We start from the raw sequence: 19,936 nt of genomic DNA, 5'->3' as shown, positions 1-19,936 counted from the left end.
AGGAGATGCACAGACATTGGTTGTTGTTGACTAATGACAACACAAGCATATCAGTGTCGCAACAGCCAAGGAAAACAAAGGCCAAATAACCATACGTGTGTGTGTGTGAGTCAGGGGGGGGGGGGTTGAAGCAGCATTATTAACCCCACAATGCAGCAGAATGTCCGAAGAAAAAGTCGAGATGCAGAGATACAGATGCGAAGACAGGGACAGGCGTAAGCCGAAAGATCCACAAAACTAATCCCAGCCAGAGAGGGAGACTACGACGACGATGACGACCTCTCTTGGACGGAGACAGAAGGCAGCTGCCAGGATTTACATATTAAGCCATTTTTAATTTACGACTTGCCAAAAAGCTGCCAGCAGGACGAAAGACTTTCACCCATTTTCCCCGATGCCGTCGCTCGCCTGACTAAACACCAGATAACAATGGCAGAGGAGAAAGCTGAGAGCGAACGGAGTATGGCGAACACAGATGGATGATAAAGGAGCCAAAGGGATAACGACGACCATGAACGGGACCCAGTATCCTTACGCAAAAGCCACATAACGGCCATGGAACACCACCCATCGCCCACTCGCAGCTCCCAGCTCGCAGCTCTCGCCTTGGCCCCACAGCGAGCGAGTGAGCAACAATGACAGTAATAAAATAAAAGTAAATCCATGCTTTGGTTTTTTTCTCTCGCCTCCTTTTGCTCCTTTCCTCTGCCGGCTGGCATCTGTCAAAGTTTGACATTGACGTACAAGTCCCGGAAGCTGGGAATCGAGACGCAACTTGCTTAGAGGTTTAGAGATGTTTTCCATGTCAGTGTAGGAAAGAGTAGAGTCCCCTCTTTAAAAGCCAAGAAAAATGGTGCTAAGGTGAGAGAAAGTAGAACTAAATGTATAAAAGGTACCTAAGTAGAGGTTCTGATGTGTGTTATCAAATATCTTAAGTAGTCGGATATGCCTCACATTTATACATAAAAAATGTGATAAATATTTTGTATGTTCTTTTGATTCCTAGAAAAAAAAATGCACATATACAATATAAAAATGAGTTACCCCCGGAATTTACTAAAATTCCCTATTATTTCTAGCAAGTTAGCGTACGATTTTCTATAAATAAATATTAAAATAGAAAAATCAATACAATTCTTATATATATTACCATTTCAAAAATCCTTATAAAAGCTATTATTCTTAATACCTTAAAAAATATATATATCAAACTCTGATTGGACTTCTAATCCCCATTTCCTAAGGGTCTCTTTTTTCCTCAAGGAAATAATCCCAACAGGAAAAGGCAATAATAAACATGGTAAGGGATATTTCCCCATAGGGCTATTCCATTTTTATAGAGCTCTTCAGCAACTGTATCTGCAACTCTCTTTGGCTTAGACTTTGACTTGACTTTTCAGCAACTTTTCCAGTTTACGGGTAGTGACAACAGGTGCAGATGGCCAAGCAAAAAAAAAAGGGGAAGAACCATCAATCACATGGAGCTTCTGGAAGCCAAAACCAACTAAACCATATGCCAAGCGGCGGTTACAGTAGACTCTCGAAAAAGCCACCCTTTCTCCCTTAATCCCCCGCCTTTCTGGGGCGTCAAATGTGACGCTTTCAAAAAGAAAAAAAAAAGAAAAAGGAAGTTCAACCTCCACCCCCAAATCCCCCCCCAAAAAAAAAGAAAGAAAGCCTCTAACAAGCGGAAGGAAATGTTCGGCTGCCTGATGCCTCTGATGATGATGATGATGACAATGTTCTTGGCTCTTTGGTTCTTTAAAGTTTTCGCAGTAGGAAAACCAGTGAAAAGTCAATGTCTGTTGCGGTTTAGTCACTCAAAAAACACATACCCAGAAAACCGCTTTGTTTGCCGGGCGGGAAAGTGAAAGGAAAAAGGAAATCCCTATCCCGCTATTCAGTATCACCCTCCCTCTGTCTCCCTCCCTTCTATTGTATCTTTGGGTGTGAAAAGATTTTCAGTTGATTTGACTCTGCTCAATGAACGAATTTTCCTCAATTTTTGTTCGCTTGGCTTATAAAGTTTTCTTACTGGAATCACATTTTACTGGCTTGTTATCCCTCGGAAAGTTCACTCACCTGCAAAAAAGGGAAACAAGATAACGAGTTTAGTAGGGAATGGAGGGAAAATATTTATGTTTGCTAATTAAAAGATTACAAAGGCGATGTTGTTACCCTTTTCAAATTCGCCAACTAGCCAACTGGCATTTTAATTAAGACCAACAAGAAAAAATCAACCACAAAGGGGGCAAAAAAAGGCAACTCAAAGTAACAACTCTATTAAAAATATGCCCCGGCAAATGATTTATAACATTTCTGGTGTTCCGTTTCAGTGAGAAGGCATAAAAAAATAAAATGTGGGAAATTATAATGGTAGGACATGGCATTAGCTTGGTCACCTTTCTTTTCTCCTCTTTTTAAGGAATAAAAAACATTTTCTGACAGGATAAGCGGGCGCCTTTGGCAGGCCGTGAAAAATGATGACTTGCCAATTGGCTTTCGTCTTTTTTTTTGGGGTTAAAAGTAGGGAAAATGTGATCGGGAAAAAGGACAGCCAGATGACGATGATTGGTCTAATATTGATAAAACATCGAAGGGCATATGGGGGAAATTTTGTAGAAAAATATGCAGGTAAAGGAAAGTTCTGTTAGATTAATTGGTTTGTTTCAAAAGTATATTTTTTACATTTAATTTTCTATATATTTCCAATACAAGATAACTTAATGTATTATACAAGAAACAAATATTAAAAAGCTCACTGAACAAACATTTAATTAAGTTCACCACTTCAAATTATTTTCAATCAATTTCCTCTTTAATTAAGTTATCAAAATATAAGAAAAATTCAAGCTCAAGCCACTTTCACCGCTTATGTCTAGAAACAGCTGCCAAGATAACCCCAAAAAAACGTAGAAAAAAAGCATGATTAATCAGCAAAAAACAAAATAAAAATGTTCAAGGAAAAATGAGGAAAACCGCAGAAAAAAAGAAGAAGATATTGTAACGAGCGAAAGAACAAACAAAGTTGCAGTTATGGCTCAATAAGCTAACAAAGCCGAACGAACCTCAAACCCCCTGCCATCAGGCAGTCGATGATAAAGCATTTTCCCTCCTTTTTCCGAAGCTCTTTTTCCTCTTATTTTTCAACGAAAAGCCGCAGACAACAACAATGGGCTTGCATGATGAGCACCGAATAACAATAAAAATTACTAACCACAATGAAAATTGAAAAACATTTATTAGAAGAGCAGAAAATGCACCAAGAAAATGCAAGCGTTTGTTTCTGGTAAGTAATAATAATAAGAAATACAATATACAAATACAAATATTTACTAAGAATTTAAAATAAATTGAATTAAGTTAAGAAATTGTACTACAAAAATTCAAAAATATTTCAATTATTTGGAAACCTAAAATAATTTGTTCTAGATTTTCGATGACTTTTTGAATGATTAGAAATCTTGCAACGATAAATCAATATTTTTAAATGCTTTGAATGTTGGTAAATTGTACAAATTACAATGCAGTGATAATTAAAAATATATTTTCTATGCATTGCCAATCCCTCAATATTTTATTCTCAACATTTATTGATATACATTTTATTTTCTTGAAATTCTGTTTAAATAGTAATTAAAAACACATTAACTTTCTTTAAGTGTAAGATAGATAACGACCGACTGAGGTGCACTCGCACATGCTAATGAAAATGAGGAGTCTGGGCCGCAAGTCTGTGGGTTAAGGCTCATGGAGAGGGGTTAAGGATGTCTGCGGGGGTTAAGAAAGGCAGCTACTGTGTCGCCATCAGTGCGAGGCCTTTATTTATGAGGGTTAATAATCGAACGCGATTGCCTGGACAAGATAAACATCCCGGGGACTATTGCCAATCCCTTTCTACCCTTCTCTCTCACTCTGTGTGTGTTATCTTGACTCAGCAGAAATCATGGTGTCTCTTTCTCTCTGTGTTGCCACATTATGCGGGCGCATCATCATGCAATTCTCGCCCCCTCTCTTTCCACTGGGTATAGCCCTCTCTATCGCTGACAGATTTTTTGTTGTTGTATTCTTTGTGCAAAATGATTGAAATAATTTATTGATTATTAAAATATTCCGCCGAAACTCATCTATTTTCGGTTAGATATATATTTTTTTCGAGTGAGCGTGGGTGTCAAATTAATGAATTATAGGAAGATAATCAATCATGGAATGCGCTTTTGTGTTGGCTCGAATAAAAGGAAAGATCACCCACGATGGGTTTCTGTCTTTTTTTAATATTTTTTGTTTAAAAAAAGCAGAAGATTTATGTGCGAAAAATATTGTAAGAGATACAGGTTAAAGGAAGCTCAAAAGGTGGGTTTATTATAATGATAATGGGTTTTTAAAACAGGCTTTTGGAATGAATAAAGGGCGGGGTTGGTCTGCAAATGATTTATAAGTCTTAAGAGGGGAATATATAATTATATAAAATATATTTAAATAAATTTATAGAAGCATAACATTTAAGGAAAACTGACGAGATTGACAACAAAATTAAAATAATCATATTACAGAAAACAAATGACTTATTTATATCATGTACACGTCACCAACGTTTACGAATGTATAAGAATATATTTATGAACCTATATTAATCCCTAAAAAATCTTATAAATCCAATGGTGTCTGTGACATTCACTTGGCTTGTTTTTCTTTGATAACTTTCAAGTTCCAGCTGCTGGCTAGAAAGAAAGAAATTAAAGCCCGGAAAAGCCAACGGCAGCTGCTGTTCAATTACAAAAGAATTAACCGCCGGCAGGCAATAGCATTGGCATCATTCCCCTAGAGCTTTTGTCAATTGCAATAAAAATAATCAACATGCATTTGCCTTTTCTCTGGCTTTGGTTTTTTGTCTGGAAATTTTCAGTCGAAGTTGGGAGTTGGAGTTGAAGTTGAAGTTGAAGTTGCTGTTAAAGTTGCAGTTGAATTTACGACCCGCATGGCTGTGGCAAGGAACCGAGAACTGCGAACTGCAACTGCATTTCGTTTGCCATTAACATAATAATGCTGCGGCTCCGTTTATTTGCATTGCACAATTTGAGGCCAAAGTAAATAATCAACTCGCACTAATCTGCAGCCAAACTGCATTTAGCAAAATGTATTTCCAGCGCCTCTCCTCCTGCCCCTGTCTGGGCCATTTGGTCAGTTCATTTTGCGGTCGAGGCAAAAAAGAGCAAAGACTGGAGAAAAAGGCAGCAGAAAAAGATATAAAACGAGGAAATAACCGAGGAGAGAATGGGCAGAGACCGGGCTTTATCATAATTTAACGCAGTTTTCTATTTGGTTTCGGTTTCGAGTTTGGTTTCAGCCTCGCCTCGGCTTCCACTTAGTCTTCAGTAGCCAAACACCAAAGGAGAGATCCAGAGACACTCCATTCCTCCACACAGAGAGACGTGAGTGGTATGCAAATTGTGTAATCTTTGTGAGCAGATGGATTCGAATGGGCCAAATGCTCGGTTTCTGATTACTCAGAAATTATATCGTAAAAAAGCGAAGTTAACATTGATGGAAGGTTTTCAGTTACTATTTCTTGAATCGATAAGGAAGCATTTCAGATAAAAGGCATATATCATTCTGATTGATTGAGGATGAGTGGATAAAGGATTCGAAGAAGGTGTGAAGGAAGTAATAAAATTTAATGTGGTATTAAAATTAAAGTACACAATAAATAGATAAATTGGCAGTGGTAATGCTAATCGTAGAAATTTATAGAGTTAATAAAGTATAATCAAAGAAACATGTCATATATTACTATAAAGACTATATATCTAACATAACTATTCAATTCCTTTTCAATTTTATTAAGCTCTTTCCTCTGTTTATTCTATCTTCAACATCTCCTCGTACATTTACTTGTTTATTACCTCATCTTTATCCACTTCCATCTACCTTTGGCTGAGCAATAATTCCACCTACCTTGAAAACTAATACCAACTCCCATGTTTATTTCCATCCACGCATATTGACATCAAAAATTCAAAACTTTAATGCCTCAGAAAATCTTTTCTGTACAATCTTTAGGACCATAACTCAATCACTCAAAAGTGATGTGTCTATGTGTGTGTGTCCGAGTTACAGGGAAAATGTCAGCAACCTTGCCAGGGCTCAGCACTTTATGGTTTATCTGATATTTTTGGGGATCTGAAACCCAATACAATACCCCCAACTCCAAGTCCAACTCAATTATGCAAATTACAGAGACTGAAAACAAATTTGTTTGCCTGTCGTCATCTTTTCTTCGGGGTCCCCCGATGTTTAATGATTTCATATTGGTCAACTCTGGCCATAACTTCGAGTGTGTGCCTATAGCTGGACCACATGTCATGCGATGCTTTATCTACAAGATATAAATTAGTCAGGCGACAGGTGTAGGCATCTGTGAGATTGTTGGGCAACAACGGGGAAGGAAAACTGACGGCATCTCACAGCATTTTCCCAGCACGAGTAGAATGCGATGAAATTTGTTTAGCTTTTAATGACCAGAACAGACTGACGACGATGATGATGATGGTGGTGATGATACTCCTGCCCCTTGGAATCTGCCTTGTGTGTTTTACCGATAAGTCACGTCTCTGTCACACAGATTGTGGGCTGCAGATACATTAATGTATCTCACAGATACTCTGCGGTGCTTTGGCCAATTAAATGGCGACTTTAACTTATTTAAAACTATTATCCGAAACGCAGTCGAACTCAAAGCGAAACCGCACTGCACCACACCGAACATGCCCATAATCAGTTTCAAACAAATCAACTTTCCCAAATAAACGAGCGGCAAACGAAACCGCCGAAACCGACGGTTCGCAACCACCGAAATCCAACCACTTGACTAGGCAAAATGTGCACCACAAATGCAGCTGAAAAGCGAGGAAAATCCGGGTGGAAACTGACTACGGGGTGGAGGGCAGAGAGAGCGTTGCAAGTGTGTAATGTGGTGGAATTATTCACATCACAAACGGACTTCTCTCATTCAAATAGTTTTTTATATTTCGGACTGGGTGCGGCTTGGTCTAATGGCCAACGGCCATGCAGATAGTTTCCAGTGAGATAACAAATAAAATGCAAGCAACTGAAAATAATACAAATGGAGGGAATAAAAAACTCAAAGTTTGGTAATTTTTAACATTAGGATTAAAGGCAAGGCAAGACAAGACAAGGCCAAGCATGGTCACAAAGCGATCGAGTTACTCTTAAGAAGGAAATAGCAAACCAACATTAAAAAATATAAAACAAATTACTCTTGAATGTGTTAAACAAGTTATGGTTAGAAATCTGGGAAAAATATTGTAGATTTAAAAAAAAACATCAAGTTCATAAAGAAAAATGTTCAGAAAATTAGAAAAATAAATCAAGAAGCAAATTGGAAAGGAAATTTTAAGTAATAAAAAAGAAAAATGTACTTTCTTTAAGTTATTATACACCTTTCTTATTATTATTCTATTTAGAACCAAGGAATGGAAACTTTATAATGTAAACTGTTAACAAAATAATAAACTTAACTTAAAACCCTGATCCTGTTTGTATTAAAACCTTTACTGTCAGTATATTTTCACCTCCGTACCTAACAAACCGGCAGCTGTTTATTCAGAATTTCCGGGAATTTAGCCTTAACACCTCTGTGACACAATTTAACCCAACTCCGTGACACTTTCGGGGGAACCCAAAAACGGAAGTGCAGTGCGCGGGGCAAAGTACTTACTCAACGCGACTGGGCTCGACTTACTAATGCAGTTCACATCTCATTCACACTCTTTATTTTTCTCCTCTTGGAGTGAGCTGGGTTTCTATATAGTGTATATATATTTATATACATATACCCCATTTAAGTTGTGTCAGCTGTGCGGAGATCCAGCACACTTAGACAAACATTGCACCAGAGTCGAGGAGCTAAATATATAGACAAGAGATAAAGAGGGTCCCTTTCTCAGTCACTCAGATGTGCGTAGGTGCATCTCTCCACCCCCATCCCCATTTCCATCTCCATCTTCATCTCATCCCCAGGCTAATCTCTAAGTGGAAATCTGTTGAAAATATTAAAAAGCAATTTCAATTCCTTCAGCATATATGTACGTAGAGTTCTTCGTGTTTTTTAATTAACCCCAGAGCCTCCTTTCCACTCGAGTGTCCACTTGAGGTGAATTCCTCGCTCAGCGAGGGAGCTGTTTTCTTAATTTCTATTTTTTTCTTCTTGTCTAAATATTTGTTAAGAATGTTTCTTACACAATTTCTAGAAACCACACCTACGCAGAATCACATCCTCTAATTACTCTTCACGCACTTGAACTAGATTTTAACCCACATCTCCTGCGAGCAACCAAGACAGATGTTCTTAGCCAGGCTTAAGTTTTGACAGGTGCCTGGCTTTGGGTTAAGGTGAGAACAGGACCTTGTCTTGGAAACCAAATAAACGGAATAGGAAATGGGGAGAGAGTTTAACACAGTTTAACAGGAGAGGGAAAGTGAAGAATTTAAGGATAAAATAATGTACAAGAAATACGCGAAGAACGAAGAAGTCTAACCTATTCTTTTCAAAAAAGTAAAAATTTAACAAAAGAGATTTAAGAAGAGATTAATGTGTAATATTGTTAAAAATTATTAAATATAATCCTATTCCTTTTGGAATGTTGTGACAAGTTTGACATAAACACTTCAAAGTAATTACAATCCAGAAATATTTTAAAATGGACTTTAACAAAGAATAAAATGATCACAAAAATCAAGAACTTGGCTTAATCTATCACTAGTTTATGTTCTAGTCCTCTCTTTGATCTTTCCAATTTTTGTATATTTTTTTACAAACAATATTTACAGAGTATGTTTTGTCTGCATCAATCATTACTCCACTAGACTCCCCTACGTTTTTTGTTTAAACAAATGCCTTTGGTGGCCACTTCAAACTGTTTCAATAATGTCCGATTTGAGATCCACTTTAAATAGACACACGTACGCACCGAAAGGCAAACAAAAAGCATGGAAAAAAGCTAGGAAACTATGGAAATTACTGTTAACAACTGCAACACACAACAATAACAAAAACATGGCCAACAGACACAGCAGACTTGTGACGCGTCAATATTTGTACATGCATTGCATTTTCACGCCGCATAATTAGATATCGGAAAATGGGCAAAGAAGCCTCCCCACACACAGCTGCCGCCGCCTTTTATTTCATTTAAATTCCAGGCAGCAAAATGCAATGCCAACACACATTCACATTAATTAGATGCCAACCGCAGTTAACTGAAAAGTACCTTTGTCCAATTATGCTAATTCACACTAGGAGGGTTGGGTTCTTTTTTGAAAAAGAATAGAACGCCGTCCGAAAATGCTGTTTTGACCCATTTGAAATTGACCATAATGTTAAGGAAGTTGCTTGGAGTATGGAACCGGATGCCGGATCCCTACCGAAATTCTGACAAACTATTGACACTTTCAATGGCTCTTGGGGAATATGCATTATTTTTTGGTTAAAGGTAATTAATTCTCACTTCTGTAATTTGGGTTGGGCATTTTTCCAATTTAATTTAGGGAAATTCGACATTATTTTAAAGCTCTATAGTTTTATAATGTCGACAACAAAAATAATTAATATATAATAATATTAATAAGTAAAATTTACATTTTTTAAGGACTCTTATTAAAAAGTAGATTTTAGTTTGAAACAGAGCTTGGCATTGTGTTTCGAAGTTCAGAAAAAATATATTTTTCAACGAAAATAAAACTATTTAAAAATTCCGGAGCTTTTTTTTAGAATTCCATAACCCTTCTTGTAATAATTGACAAGTTACTCTAATAAATACAGAATTACTATCAATTAATTTGATAACTAATTGCTGACACTCACCTTTCAAGACAAACAAATGAGAATTAACTCTGATGAAGTTGCAATTCCACTTGAAAATCTATTGAAACTCTGTCAAAAGAAACCCGATTTCAGGCTTAATTAATCCTTTTAATTATGATTGCTTGATTTAATTTGATTTGTGAGTGAGTGTGTGTTCACTCGCTGCAATCGTCCTTTCTGTATTTTGTAACGATGTGATTAATTTTAATTGAAAATTCCGCAAATTTGCACGCTTGGCAAAGCGTGAAAAACTTTTGGGGATGAGTTTTCCCCTCTTCCTTTTGCCTCTTCACTTGAAGGATACAAAACGTACACTTGGGTCACACACTTTCTTGGGCAGCAGCTTCTTTTTGGCTGTTTAATAAAATCGAGGAATTTATAGAGCCAGAGAATGGGGAGTTTTCCTAAAGGAAAAGTCGCTGTCAACGGTTATCAATCAAGGCAATTACACACGCACTCGGAGCAGAATCTTTCAGGCAGCAGCAATAGCTTCTCCTTAACTGTATTTCTATTTTGTATTTTTACACTCAGTTTTCTTTAATTTAAGATTTTTATTTTCATCACTTTCGAATCGTAGTTTAATCGAATTTTCCTGCTGCTATTTTACGCGCACTTTTACGTAAATTTATATCTCAACGAAGAGCTAAACCGTCCGGGAAACAACCGCACGCCACGAATTTTCTTGCTGTCCGAGCATGCCGACGTCGGCAGAGGTAACTGAATGAAGTCGGCAGTTGACGCTCATAGTATCTTATAGTACAATATTCTCTGTCGAGCAGTTGCAATCCATAAGATACTTCGTGTGGACTCGGCATTTGGTTCGCTCGACTTCGGGTTTATGGCGAGAGTGGAATTCAGAGTATATCGCATGCGAGAAATGAACTTCACGAGTAATTGGGAGCGAGAGAAAGGGAAATTCTAACAGAAAGAGAGGGAGAGTATGAGAGAGAGAAAGAGAGAGAGAGGTGGTAAAAGCCGGCTGGTGTGTGGGAATTTTTCATCTATTTATTTATTTATTTTTGGTATTCTTGTTAGAGTCAAATAAGAACTTAAGAAAAAATTTCTTTAGGGGTTTTAAAATTCTTGAATATATTTTTTTAAATTTATATTATTTTTATCAGACATTTGTCCATATTTTTTTGCAATTAAATACTAAACTACACACCATATAACTTTAAATAGATTAAAAATAATAAAACGCTTCAATATGCATAAAAGTATTTATGTTTTGTTACAATATTATTTTGAATTTTTTGTAAATTCAATTTAAACAATTTAATTTCTCTTAAATTCTTTCATTTAACACCCACATATGGCCTGCTATAAAAGTCTCTTTTTCCCATTTAACATCTTTTTTTATAGCAACTCTCTCAGTATCTTTTAGTTGCTCGTTCTCTTGCTCTCTTTGCTTGCCATCAACAACAGCTGTTTTTTGTTTATTTCAATAAAATACCCCGCATTTTGTCTGATAAGCACGTGTATTTTTTTACTCTTCCTGATATTGAAGAGAATTTATAAAGGAGGCCACAGGTAGTGGGAAAAAAAGATACAAAAAAGATAGGTAGTGATAACAGGGAATGCCCAGCTACAAGTTTTGTTTATTAAATACATATGTTTGCATTGTTTGTTATTATTATTTAAAAATAAAACAAAAACACAAGACAGAAAGCAAATGTCGTGAACCAGAAATTTCTATATTTTCGCAATCAAAATCAATCATAACTAAGTCAAAAATTCATTAATTTTCAATCGGTTAACTTTGCTATGCTTTATTTTATGAGGTCAATAAATCTGCATACTCAGTTTAACATTTAGAGAAATTCCATTTTTTTTTTTTCAAATTTTTGGCAATTTTAACGATAAAATTTTCGAAAACTTTGAAAAAAATAGATTTTGGCTACACATAGCTAGATCGAATGGGCTGTTAATGCTGATTAAGAATATACATGATTTGTAGGGTTGGAAATAACTCCTTCAACCAGTTTCAGGTCTCTAACTAAAAGTAAAATACCCTGAAAGGCAATTGACAATTTATTTAAAATTTGCACTAAAAATTTCACATTTATCTATTTTTTGAAGCATAAATACACACATTTCTTGTATACTTTTTCCATCTAATTTAATCAACTCAAGCAACTAATTACCTAGGCATCCAATTAGCTTAATAAATCCTCTGCCATAAACTAAACTTATTGCACGAATTCCACGCCCCGTTGGCCAAAATGAAATGGCTCGCAGAAATGCTGAAATCAGCCACACAATCAATTAAAAATTGTGTTTAAAAAACACTCAAATTAAGAAGAAATAGGCGCCACAGGCGCACACGCTTAGAATATTTTAGAATTTTCTTGTATCAAGATACTTTCCAGCTTCCCTCATCATCATATTTGCTAAATCAGCAAATGTGTCACTTGAAGAAGGGTGCAAAAAAAACATATACTTATATAAATGTATACAAACTGCACGGGAATTCTGCTTGATGTAGAATGAAACGCATTAATTTGGCTCGTTATGATTATTGCCACGCCATGCCACGCCCCTCATACACACCGCCCCTTGTTCAAAGCTGGAGAAGATGATGCACTGTTGAAAATTGGGTGTACTTTTGTAGATAGAAAATGTGGTGTGTGGGAAAACTTAACAAACAAATTGAACTATTGGTTTTGTGAAATATTTATGAACTGAAGATTCATTTTTTTAAATTTAATAAAATATTAAATTTCACAAAAATATGTTAAGTTTTTACAATATTATAAAAGTTAGTTTTTAAAACTTCTTCTTTTAAAATTCTATTTTTAAAGTTCAAAAATTGCGCTTTATATTTTACTCCTATTATGATTGCCAAAGTCTCTGAAATTGAATTATAAACTATAAAAAGAAATTTTGTATGTACAGGGAGACTATTAATACATAAAATATATCACATTCTAAATTATTAAATTTGATATATACATGTTTTTTAAGTTCTTTTATTTAGTTTTAGTGTACTGCTCTCAAGTAGACCATATGGAAATGCCTTGAGTAATATGTTTGTCTGACTCTGCACAGACCAAACTCTGACCCCCATTCAGACCCTCTTATTCGTGGTGGGGCAGGGCGGGGGCTGGAGGGGGAACCACCGCCAAAGGCGCACGTTAAGCGAATCGTGCACACGCCCCATGACGATGATTAATTACCTTTTTGGCTGCTCCACTCGCTCGCTCGCTTGCCGTTCCCTTGCTGAATGTCTCGGATGTATCTTTGTATCTCGCAGCTTGTATCTTGTGCACATTTCACTTATGCACGCCTCACGCTTTGGTGGCCAGAGGGTGCTCCTCCAGTCTCCACCAGCCCCTGCCTTCTCTCCCCCAGTTCCTCCTTTAGCTTTTTGGGGGGTTCGTCGTTTGTCGCTGATGAAGTTGTATTATTTATCGCAAAAGTGATTTTTCGCACTTTCCGCATGTCTTTGGTTGTCTGCTTACCTCTTCTTTCTTACGGACAGGTGTGGAAAAGGAATGAAAAGAAGAATATGGTGTAAAGGAGAAGGTATAATGGGGTATTAGGAGGTTGGTAATATTATTTTTACCATTTTTATGGTAGAAATAGGAAGTTGCTAATGCACTATTAATACATTTTCCACAATTATAAATTTCATATCAAGCTTTTTTTATATGTATCTTGAAATATAATAATATTTTCCATTTCTATTAGTATCTTCTTTTGTAAGATAAATAATTCCTGGCTCTTTGTACATTTTCTACCTCAAGTTATAATAATTTACGAACCATGCTCACCGCATGTAAAATTCCATAAATTCCAAAACCAATGATCTTTGTAAGTTCCACTTTTGACAACCATAACTTTTCAAAATAATTGATATTTTGAGGTATAAATATATAGGGCCTCAAAACTAACCAAACTCATAACTCTCATCGATTGCATTATCTCTCGTTCGATCACCAAATTTAGGATGCACATGTGGTCCAACGACTCCTTTCGAAACATATCGAATTGCCCTACAAATCGATTGGGGGCGTAACTCCTAGATGAGTTTTTAGGGGTTGCCAGTTGAGTATTTTCACAGAAATTCGAAACCGCGCAAAGTCAATGAACCAAAACAAACGAAAACAAAAGGGGAGACAAAGAAAACAAATACAATAGGAAATAAACAACAAAAAAGGCAACAAAATATACAGAAAATGCACAACAATTTGACATCTGTTTCAACGCCAGAAAAAGGAGTAAAAAGAGAGCGAGGACAAAAAGGATGTCACGTAGATTGACTTGTACAGCGCAAGGACGAGGGCTCAAAAACTTCAACTTGGGAGCCACTCGAAACTCCTCAGCGACAGAATAAAATTCCTTGAAGTTTGTGTGACAAATGCCAAGGGTTAATGAGATCCCTGCTTGGGTTCGCTTTTGGAAATTTAGAGTTGTGTTAATTATCATCAGCGACGACGACGACGAGCGGGAGTTTAAACGCTTCATTAGACAAAAAGATACAAAGAACTGGAAAAGCAGAAAGGCAGAAAGGCGAGAGCGACTCCAAGAGGGGTGAAAGCGATACCGATACCAAAACATATTTAGTGAAAAATATCAAATTACCCAAAAATAAAAACCGGGAGTCTTAACGGGAATGGATTTTTGTAGAGCAACAAAGGGGCCTGAAAGAATATAAATGGGGAATAATATTAGGCATTCAATTAGTCACTTTTAACATGGGTGAGAGATTGTCTGACTTGCGTAGAGATTAAGAGTTGGAAGATACTTTTCCTAGATACTTTTTAAAATGATTCCAGGAAATAACAAGATTATTTAGAATTGTTAAGATTATTTGTAAGGTCCAGAATAAAGTCAAATTTGGTATAAAAGTAAGCAAAATTCCTTTCCCTTTAACAATTCCCTGAAATCCTTACCCTAATGAGCTTTATTGTTAAACTCTTTGCCAACATATTTATTTGCAGTTCAAGTATTTCCTAAGAAAACCATTCAGGATCATTAATATGCATTGTATTTTTGAAAAATGATTATTCAACATGCTCAAACTTTAATTGTCAAAAGTCCACAGTCCGCTGCCCTTAAAATGCAGCCACAAAATTATGCTAAATTATTCATTTATATTAATTAACTCAAAAGCTAAAGGCGAAGCTGCAAGACGAGATGTTCCAAGTTTCAGTTTTTGGCGTGTAAAATGATTGATCGATCGATCTGGTAAAGAAACCACCAGATGAATCATTCGAAAGCAGACAAGTGACTCATTTTTCGGAATAACAATCATTATCGAAAATGGGAATCGGGATCGTAAAAATGCAATTGACAGAGAGGAATATTCCGGGTTAAAGGTCATGCTTGGTCTTCTTCCCGTTTTACGACTCTCAAAACAAAAACCTTAAAGGGAAAACACCGCCTAGAGTAGTGCCCCCCTCATAAACCATAAAAATGCATAATCTATGACCACTTGACACGCATTAAACAAAGCCAAAACATTTTAATATTTTTTTATAAACATTTCCTACTTTATTGAAATATTTTTTTATGAGAGCTGAAAGATCTCGCTGGGCGGCAGAACTAAAGTCAGCGATAAGAAACACAATCCCCAAATTAAAACTGAAACCGAAACCGAAGCTCAGATCATAGTTTTTCATGAATTTCATGTACGGCTTCCGTCACACGACTAACTTAAATCATAAAAAACAGTACAACAAAGAACAATTTTTTCGTTCCGACAAAATAAAATATAGGAAGCTATCAAAAATACAAAAAAAAAAAGGAAAACATAAAAAATAGGGGGAGTTACATTGTCAAAATCACGTGCGTGCGGCGTCACTGGGAAACTCTTTTTTCGGGAGTTGTAAATTTATTTCGTCATATATACAGCCGGAGGTCTTGTTATGCAGCTTTTCATGACATTTTCCCTATGTTTTCCCACTGAAATTACAACTTTGTCATCAAATTCGGACCAAGAACATAACAATTGTTTGTAATGAAGAGCTAATAAAATGTTTGCGGAAATGTTTTTGCAAATATTAACTACTGAGGGTAATAAAAACAATAATAGAAACCATAAAATAGTAAAGATTAATCCGAAAAAAATATAAGAAAATTAAGTAAAGTAATATTATACAATATGTACTTCCATAATTTGAGTGCTAACCGAATTTTCACCTAGAGTATTTAAGTTTCTGTTTCAATTTAAATTCAATTATCACCTCTGGATGGATTTTTTCCTTAACAAAGTCTGGTGACACATGAAATTATTGTATAAAATTTACGCTAGTCAAGCTTTTTATTTTGCCCCAAAAAATATATAAAAACTTCCGACTTCCGTAAGTTGAAATAATTTCAGGGTGCGACTTCTGATTAAAGGCTGAGTATTAAATATTCATGTAAATGTCAATTTAAAGCTACTGTCTCCCCTTCATTGATGGGTTATGGAACGGTTGAGTGGCGACTTTTTTGTCGTCCCGGCTTCGGTCTGCATTATTATTGATATTGAGTCCATGAATCCCCAATGAAAGGCTGCCCTTGCCCCTAACTTTCCTTTTTGAACTGTGCCGCAGGAAAGGGTGGGTGGAAAACCAGGGGGGTTTTTGGGTGTTTTTTTTTTTTTGGGGGGGGGGGGGTTTTGGGAGACGTATAAATAACAATAGATTTATTGCAAACAATACATGAAATGCATTCGAATAGGGCTTTGATATAAGGCTTTGTTTGGTTTTTTTATGAGTTCTCCTTCGCATAACTTTAATCAAAGCTGGGAAAGCTTTAATTTTGATACAAAAAGGCAACGAAAATAAAAGGAAGTTAGTAGTTAAACCTTTTAAAGAAATATTTGGGTCAACTTCGAGATATTTTACTATATTTGCGTTAAGAAAATTTACTTTCTTTGTAAGGAATAAAACTTGTAAATAATCTTTTTCTAATGTGACCTTATTACTTTTCTCAAACCCACCTCTGACTATCGATAAAACATCATTTAAATTAAGTGACAATCCTTAAAAGGAAAACCCTATTATAAAGCCTTCGAAACTCGGCAACTCTAAAAAAAAGCAAAGTCACTTCGCTTTCTTCTTGTCAAAAAAAAGGTGTGCAATTTATTAAGTGAAGAGGAAATTTTCTTCAAAAGCTCCAGTTTTTTTTTATAAAAATAAAGGAAGACACTAGGATAATGTCCTCACCCGACCAATGTGACGATGACTTCTGGTTCACCATGGACTCACCGTCAGCAGCGCCTATGGAGGGCACTGAGGTCGCCTACGAGAACTTTCTGGAAAAACCAGATGAAAATGTTAGCTCGGCATCCTTGTCAGCGGAAGGCAATGCCATGGGTTTTGATGATTTCATTGACACGACGGAGCTGCCGCCGGTTCTGAATACCCTCGAGGAGGACAGCACCCCCACTCCGGAAGCGCAGGACCAAGTGAGTACCATTGATTATCCGGTTGACGAAATTAATGCTAACATGCTAAAGATCCAACAGGAGAAGACGACTGTTCTGAAGCCCAAAGGCGTGCCGCTTAAGGAATATCCCTTTATTTTGAAGCTCTACCTGGCCGCCAGCAGTGATGCCATTCCCATGATCAACTGGTCACCAAATGGCCTCCAGCTGGTGATTGACTATCAGACTCTGCAGCACCACCTGACCGCCGGCAGTCAGATCTTCCGCTCCCGTAGTGTTTTGCAATTTACGGAAACGTTGATGGCCGAGGGTTTTGTGAGGATCCATGAGGAGGAGATTCACCCATCCGGTTCAGAAGCACCCACCTTGAAACCCATGTTGCTTTACTACCGGCAACACCAGTTCGTCAGGGGTGACCTGGACAGCCTGCACAAGTTGATGAAGGAGAACCTGCTCATTAAGAAGGATAGCCCGATGGGTGCTCCGCATGGCAAGAAAGATGACGAAGCTGATGACGAGGAGGCAGAGTTCCCTCCGCTCCACTTGCCCTCGAAGATGCACCTTAAGCGAATGCAGCATCGCGGCGACAAGTGCTGCTCCACCATCTCCATTCGCTCGCCCATTCAGGAGGCCCGCTGCCGTTTCCGCACACTGCTGGATCACCTGGCCGCCACCAAGGTCGTCCAGGCAAGCGCCAAGATCTGGGAGAAAGCTTCAATGAGGAAAGGCCGTCCCTGGGACTTTCCCACCTTTACCAGCTCCTCGATCAAGTTTGTGAGACCCCAAGACTCTGTGATCACCCTGGATGCGAACAAGCCGCTGCCGGAATACGCTGGATACTATGGCCGGGTGTCTCCCACCAAGGTCACCAAGTTCTTTTCGGAATATCTGCCGCGTTATGGCAACAAGACCACTGGCTACAAGGACATTGTCCTGGAGACTAGCACAAAGCCCAGCAATTTCCAGCAGAATCTACCCATTGGTCTGGATTATTCGGATAGCGATGACAATGAGCCTAACGATAACCAGCCAGCCGTCTCCCCTCCTGGCCAGGACTGCGACTTGGACTTTATGCCCTCCACATCAGCAGCGGCAGCGGCAGCGGCAGCTAAGAAATCTTTTGGACACAAAAAGAATGCAGAGCCAGTGGACGATCAGGACCTGGAGGAGGCCATGCAGGAGCTGTGTGGCGGATCGGCAGCTCTCAAGGAGAATGGCTCGTCGGGCAACCGTGGAAAGGCCAAGGCCCAACCGCAGCCGAAATCTCCGAATGCCACATCCCGTAAGCGACGCCCTATAAGCTATGAGTCCAGCTCCAGCGAGGAAGAGACTGTAGCCAGTCGGAAGGCAAAAAGAGCCAAGAAAGAAACCGTCAAGGGTACCTGGAATAGGTTGGAAAATACCCAAGAGGAAGCCATTGAAGATGATCAAGAAGTTGTTCCTAAAGGACGAGGGCCGAAAAGCAAGGTCGCAATTCCGAAAGCCACGACCCGAAAACGATTTGCCAGCTCAAATAAAGACGAGGCGACTCCCCCAAGGAAGAGACCACGGAAAGGTGACCAGGACAACAGGAAGCTAAAAAATACACAATTGGAAGGTCTAGAAGAGTTTCTTGTGAAGAAGAAAGGCGGGAAACCGAACAGGCAACTGCGTGAAGCTGATCAGGAAAACGAGGACGATGATGACGAAGAAAATGAGAACGAATCTGACTATGAAAACGAGGAAGAGGATGCCGAAGAAAATCATAACGACTATAATGAAGAAAACGAGGCAGAGTATTTAAATGAAAACGAGGATGTCCTACAGGACGACTTAGAGAATCCCCAAGAAGACGAGTACCTAGAAGAAGATATCGTCGAAGGAGGCGAGTATCTAGAAAATGATATCGGCGAAGAAGGCGAATACCTTGAAGAACATCTCGCCGAAGAAGATGAGCAGTCAGAACACCAGTTTTCCGAAACATTCGAGCGACCACAAGAGCTCAGTGAAGAAGATGACCCAGAAGAACAGCACTTAGAAGGAGAAGGGCATTCAGAAGGCGAAGTTCATCCAGAAGAAGAAGGTCATCCAGAAGGAGAAGGGCATCTAGAGGAAGAAGTGCACCCAGAGGAATACCACCGAGAATACTACTCAGAAGAAGACGAGCGCCCCGAAGAGAATATGAATGCAGACGAGAACCAGGAAGACGAAGTTTACGAGGACATTGAAGAAGATTTGGAGGCCGAAGACGGCGAGGACGCCGAAGACGACCAGAACGCCGAAGAAAACGAGGAGGTTGAAGAAAACGAGGAGGCTGAAGAAGATTCAGACACCGAAGAAAACGAGGAGGCTAAAGAAAATTCGGCTGCCAAAGAAAAAAAGAACAAAAAAGAAAATTCGGACTCCGAAGAAGACGAGGACGACGATGACGATACCGACGACAATGACGACGATGATGACGATGATGATTATAGCGTTCAGTACCGCACAACTGCAGTGCAACCGGAAAAGCCAAGACGCTATGATCTCCGCAACTCCATGAGGAAGCCAAAGTAAAATCAATCCTTTTACTATAAAAATCAATACAACATTTTCTACAATTGAATACATTATTTTTATATATTTATAATTGAAACTATGTCGAAGGAAGACGAAGAGGAAGTTTCCTCAATTAAATGTTAACTTTAAAACAAGTTCAA

General features: G+C 38.0%; 1 protein-coding gene and 1 long non-coding RNA gene across 3 annotated transcripts in view; one reads left to right on the top strand and one right to left on the bottom strand.

The window, feature by feature from the left end:
* LOC147644500 (uncharacterized) overlaps positions 1-19,936 on the bottom strand; it is a 101,220-nt gene that overhangs the window by 61,347 nt on the left and 19,937 nt on the right. The gene's annotated exons all lie outside the window — the stretch shown is intronic.
* comr (cookie monster) lies at positions 15,883-19,930 on the top strand. Of its 2 annotated transcripts, none has more exons than XM_086826978.1 (2): positions 15,883-15,901; positions 17,013-19,930. In XM_086826978.1, the coding sequence occupies exon 2, from the start codon at positions 17,028-17,030 to the stop codon at positions 19,791-19,793; it is 2,766 nt and encodes a 921-aa protein (XP_086683104.1). In that variant the 5' UTR covers positions 15,883-15,901; positions 17,013-17,027; the 3' UTR covers positions 19,794-19,930. The 2 variants fall into 2 exon arrangements, with proteins under 2 accessions (XP_086683104.1, XP_086683103.1); XM_086826977.1 differs by lacking the exon at positions 15,883-15,901 and adding an exon at positions 16,163-16,188.

The sequence above is a fragment of the Drosophila serrata genome, unplaced genomic scaffold (genome assembly GCF_035046125.1).
Source record: "Drosophila serrata isolate PLE 108 unplaced genomic scaffold, ASM3504612v1 contig_165, whole genome shotgun sequence".
Taxonomy (NCBI): Eukaryota; Metazoa; Arthropoda; class Insecta; order Diptera; family Drosophilidae; genus Drosophila; species Drosophila serrata.
This window is presented reverse-complemented; position numbering and strand designations above follow the sequence as displayed.